Source organism: Cyclopterus lumpus, chromosome 10 (assembly GCF_009769545.1).
Source record: "Cyclopterus lumpus isolate fCycLum1 chromosome 10, fCycLum1.pri, whole genome shotgun sequence".
Lineage (NCBI taxonomy): Eukaryota > Metazoa > Chordata > Actinopteri > Perciformes > Cyclopteridae > Cyclopterus > Cyclopterus lumpus.
The window spans coordinates 16,746,800-16,752,845 of NC_046975.1; the positions used below are offsets into that span (position 1 = coordinate 16,746,800).

Here is a 6,046-nt window from a genome sequence, read left to right on the forward strand (position 1 = left end):
AGCACACTGATGTGACCGTCAGGAGGAGTGACCGCGTCTCAACCTAAAGCTTTACCTTTCAGCCGACCACAAGCGGTCGACGGATCGTATATAAAAAACACAACCACGAGGCGCCGTTGAGCAAATCCCCTCAACTGTTATCCAACAGATAAGGCTGTGGATGTGGTCCAGCTTGGCAGCTTCCAGATGCCATTACATTTGCATGTTTGGGAAGGAGGGCGTTTAAAGGACAGGCCGCCAGTCCATCGAGGGCACATGTAGGGACATACAACCATTCACTCTCACATTCACACCTATGGGCAATTTAGAGATCAATTAACCTGCAGCATGTCTTTGGACTGTGGGAGGAAGCCGGAGAGCCCGGAGAGAACCCACGCTGCCACGGGGAGAACATGCAAACTCCACACAGAAGGACCGCTCCGACCGGGAATTGAAACCGCGGCCCTCTTGCTGTGAGGCGACAGTGCTAGCCACTACACCACCGTGCAGCCCCGATTTCACAACCTGACAGACTAAAATAATCACAGAAACCAGCTGTTGTAGAGTTTGTCATCTTTGGAAACTTGTTGCCTGTTTCTTCTCCAGACATTGTGTTCATCTCCTCGGCTCAGCTCGGTCTGCACTCCAAATCCAGCACAACATGGTGAACATGAGGCGCATACGACTTCACATGTTCTACGTGCCGGTTGTTTGTTCTCCACCGTGCGCCGGTGATGTCCTTTAAAAGAGAGCCGATGTGGTTCGCTGTGTCGTCAGCTCAGGCCTGCCACGCCTCTCTGTCAGCTCTCTTCCCAGAAGGCCTGTGGGCGGCGATCGGTGACGCCGACGTGACGTTCTGGTGAATGTGCAAAATGCCTCCAGTTGTTCTGTTGAGCAGTCGGCAGGCAACGGGCCAGCCGTCCTCCGAGCTTGGTATGAGGCCCAGGTTCACTCGGTCGGCTACGGCACACAGCTGCAGCTACAAACATACAACAATAAAAAGCTCTTTAATATTGTTAACCTAAATTATTTCCCCCAATTTAAAAAAAATAAATAGATTTCTATCATTATTTTGTTATTTTTAGAGCAAGATATTGTTGTGCACCTGCCGTCGACATGGAACAGATTGACTTGGTGCTAAACTTGACCTCTTCAGGAGGAGATGCAGATTAAACGATGGCCAATGGGATTTTAAAACCAAGATATTTGTACTGAAAAATGTTATATTATTATATGAATACTGAGATGTAATGTAAAATGTCCACCGCTGTGATGTATTACAGTTGAAGAGAGAAAAAGAAAGTAAAACATAAACAAAACAACCAGGCTGCACTTAAAAATCTAGAATAAGCAATAAGGATTCCCTTTGGGTTGATCTAGTTCAAGTATCAAGACATACAAACTCATTTAAAAGGGCTGAAATGTGAGATCCTAACTAAGAAACATAGTTGAAATCATATTTAAGTCAAACAAATCACATAGAAAGAAACAAAACTATTCTATCTTCCTCACACTGAGTTGACGGGTAACAAGTGTGATGTCAATAATATATCAAATATATCTATGTGTATAATATTTTGTTGATGTTTTGAAATACAATCCGCTTGTTATCAATAACAATGACAGAATTGTGTGTCAGAATATCACAACACTATAATAGTTGATTTTCTCCCCCAGAAACGATCCCTTATTGTATTTTTATGACATTACCTCAGGAATACTAGTAATATCCGAGTGAACCTCATTTGGTTCTCTTTTGTGCAGTTGAAGACAACACAGAGATGTGAAGTAGTACACGCACTAGCGGGTACAAGTACACACTTCCATCCCTGTGTTGAAGTAGGCCTATTCCAGGGCTACTATTGCGTGTAAGCGATGCGCCTCACACCAGCAGGACGGGGTGCAGATGGAAACACATTACTTGTCGGTTGTCTCCTTGGTGAGCGGTGCAGCGGTCCGACACCCCTTTTGCCTGAAGGTTTTTTTGCAAAGCTTTAACTGCGTCAGGGTTCCACTCACAGGCGTGAACGCGACTGGCCCCCGCGTGGACCAGATATGGGAGGGTGAAGTATCCAATACCTAACATAAGATACAGCTGTAATCGTTAATAATTCAAATTATGTTTAATTACCACTGAAGAGGACAAGGGTTGGACACAATTAAAGTCACATGATAGGGCAGGAACTACACCTAAACCTGGACTAAAGATATGGGAAAGATCCAATGAAACATGTAGGATTGTGCCCATTGTATCATATAGGACATGCATTTAATCATTGCTCCTTTGTTGATGATTAAGTCAAAAAAATAATGATTCATCAATGTCAAAACCTGTCACACAATGACAGTTATCTCACCTGCATACAGATCCACCACGGTCTCCCCTCTGCAGTCAAATCCAGCCACCCGGAGCTTCTCCGTTATGTTTCCAGCTGAGAACATGCATCGGGTGACATCAAACTCATAACTGAGAGGAAATGTTAAGGCTTTTAGTCATGGTCACATTTTTTTTATTTGTGTGCCCAAGACAATTTCACGTTGCAATCCACAGCAAATGATTGATTAGGACCGAGACGTACCGAATCCTCTTGTCCACATGTTTGACCCAGCTGTGCTCTCCTAATAGCACCGTCACGACGGGAGACCTAAATCCATCCCTGGATATTCGACTCATCTTTGCCAGCCGCTTTGCCCCCAGTCCTTTGGCCACCACACTCCAAACATGTTGATCTAACATTTTAAAAGAATAGCAAGTCAAAAGCGATCAATGAATGTCCTTGTGAATTATTTACACATATTACGACAGAAAAGTGTGGATGAGTTGGAGAACAGTACCCATCTTCCTCCATAGTGGCAGGGAGAAGCAGTTGTCTCCCATCAGGAGAAGGTCTCCGTGCCTCTGGAAGCTGCGAGGGAGGTCCCCCCTTAGCTCCTCCGTCCGTCTTTCACCGTGAGATTCCAACACCTCCTGGAGGATTTTCTCTAGTTTATTGCCACTTGTCCTTCCTCTCCTTGTCTTTGCCTCCAGGTGAGACTGTGGTGTACAGACAACAGGAGATACATATAAATACTTTTTTTAATTATTTTTTACTAGAGCTGCACCATAGTACTATCTCTTAGTGTTTGTATTCCAGTGAAGCTCGGCTTAATTACCCAACTCCAAACTATTTCACAAGGTCCACCTGAGGCCACTGTGGTTGTGAGAGAGAGCAGATCCAGTTGTGGCAGACAGGATGGTAAAATGGGCAAGAGGACTGTCTCCTCTTTTTCAGTAAAGACGAACCCAGATCCAGAGACCCTTTGGACTGTAGACAGCTCCTGTAAGATGACAGGTGTAAACGTCTTATAACATTACTTTGAAATTAAAAACATTTTAAAACACTATTAAAATGACTACAGACAGCCACAGAAAACATATTCAACTTTTCCATCACACACTTTTGTTCAGTCCACATTGCTCCTGGGTTCCCATCAGTGTATCTGGTTCCCATGCAAACTGCTAGCTGACTTAGCAGCTAGATGGCTGCATTACCTGAACTGCTGTGCATGACACTGCGACACGCAAAGGGACGGCACGCCGGCCATTGACAGGCACACGCACTAATCTCAAGTGTTAATGTTTCACGGTTCAACATCGTTAATTGAGCCTACAACGAAAATGTACAGATACCGGAACAGGTGTCATGTTAAAATGTGTTCCCTCATCGAATAGTGTTTTTCTTCTGTAAAAAACTCCCCCTCTGTCGGTACGGGTCGGGATGAGGGTCGATCCAGGTTGAGGGAGGGGAAACACATATCGACCGGGAAACAGTATTCGACGCAACACCTGCTACTTGTTCAATCAACGCGTGTTTCTAGTCGGATTATTTTGCAGGGCGGACGTTTAAAAAATACAAAACTTTATTTAAAATATTGATGGATTGAACAAACTGAAATTAAACGTCACGGTTGAAAGCTTTTTTTTTTTTTTTACGCCAAATAGGAGCAATTTATTAATAAAAGATGATGAACATGTCCTAATTTATATAGAGAACAACAGGAATAAAGCAGTTGGGACACAGTTGCTCGTCGACGTCGATAGATGGAGACAAACTCCAAACGTAGTTATTGTTAACGTTAGTCTCGAAGGGAAAATAAATTAAATACACGTAACTATATAGGCAGAGCAGCCAAATAAATATCTCTCATAAGGAAGGGGAATGTATTTTTGTATTTGTTTGTAGTTTAGGATTTGCTAATATTTCATCAAAACCACAAACGTGACCAAAAAAACACCAAGCTGTTGCTTTTTTTGTGCCAGGCATTTAATTAAAGGGACACTAGTAATTTGATAAGGTTGTTCCACTTCTACAACGTTGGTTGGACTTCCGATAGACACATTTTAAAAAAGAATAGTCAAAATGGATGCAACAGAGGCCAACATATCCTGACTTTTAATCAAAACGTTATGGATTAGATCATATTTGCTCTTTTTGGAGGGATTTCATGAGATTTCATATTTGAAATAGTTTCGTACAAACGTCATGCCAGTACACTTGTTAATATGTTTTCTAGGATACTGGATGCATGTTTCGTCTTTGTTCATAAGTTATATTGTAGGTGATATTGGAAGTCTTTCATATAGTAAACCATTTTACTTTTTAATATTATATGTTAATTGGTATTTTACATTTTCCTACTTTGTAGAGCAACTGCTGCACAACAATTTTCCGTGGGATATATACAGTTCAATCTTCTCTCATCGTACAGTATTTTAGCTTCCCTGCTTGTAAGATTTAACATCCTTCTTTGATCTCTACTTACAACATGAATAGTGGCACCATATTTCACATTCTGACTTTTCGCAGTCTGCAGTCATGAGTTCATTTGAACCTGAGTTGGCAGGTTGGTCAGAGGAGTGCCTGACATGTCCTGAATTAATAATGTTCTGCTCTGGAGGAGTTCAAAAACAGCATGGATCCTGATTAATGGAGACGTGCACTATCTTTCTTACCTGTGGTCCATAACTTCATGACACACGGAGATGGAGGGATGTTCAGTGTACTCCCCTGTGCGTCAGCCATCCTCCTGCCACTGTGTAGACACAAGGAGGGTATTGGTTGTCTAAGCTATGAGACAATATTGAACAATGATAATATCGCTTTTTATGTCTTTAAGGAAACTTAGCAGGAGCTATTTCACTGCTCGTCACACTGTAGATATCAAACTTTTTACCAGCCAAGAACACATAACTGCACAGATTTAAAATTATAATCTCATGCAGAGTTTACAGTTACAAAAATCAAAGAGGCCTAGGTTTAGATAAATACTGATTATATGGTGACTGCAGTGTGGATTCTGAATGAGACGAAACAAAACGGACTGTTTAAGAATATATATCAGTAATGATCACCCTCTGTAGGCCGGACACAGTAACCATTTTCCTTTGACGATATATTGTCACAGAAATAATTGTAAGAAACAATATTATCGTCACTTTAAGACCATGTTCTGCCACTGCTACAATGATAATATGTGTGCACATCTTTTGCCAAAATTGTTTTGTAATTTTTATTTATTATAGGCTTCCATTTGTAAATTGTATATCCACATCTGATAAAATATCTCCTTACTTTAATTGCGTTTTATTGACTATGAACACAGTGCAGCAACCAGCATCTGTTCAAACAACAAACTACTCAATAAAAATAATCAGCAATTTGCATTGAATATAGGAATCTATGGTGGGGTTTTAATTAAAAATGTTATATTTTGTCATGCTTTCATCAGTAGATGACATTTGCTTCACACACAGAAACTTGCTTTAAACAATTCAGTGAAAAGTGAAAATGCCATTTTAGCATACTAGCTAGTTATAGTTTAACATCAGAATGACCTTGTATATATTTTTAAGGAATATGGGGAACATTTTATACCAGTATATTGGTTTAGTTTTATTTTATTCAACATGTAAACAAAAATATACAACACGGATATTAAAAAAAAAAAGAATACAGATTCAATTAAGTTGAATATGGACATGATGAAAAAAAACATAAACAACCTGGCAGTAAATAACACATATTTA

At 40.7% G+C, this 6,046-nt stretch overlaps 1 protein-coding gene across 1 annotated transcript; it reads right to left on the reverse strand.

Annotated features, from left to right (window-relative positions):
• Positions 1 to 425: 425 nt before the first annotated feature.
• trmt12 (tRNA methyltransferase 12 homolog) lies at positions 426 to 3,806 on the reverse strand. Its single transcript, XM_034543954.1, is given in 8 exon segments — positions 426 to 958; positions 1,901 to 2,058; positions 2,337 to 2,446; positions 2,559 to 2,709; positions 2,815 to 3,013; positions 3,133 to 3,245; positions 3,248 to 3,297; positions 3,512 to 3,806. Coding segments are annotated over 8 exon segments (1,185 nt in total). The 5' UTR covers positions 3,565 to 3,806; the 3' UTR covers positions 426 to 607.
• Between the last annotated feature and the right edge of the window lie 2,240 nt (positions 3,807 to 6,046).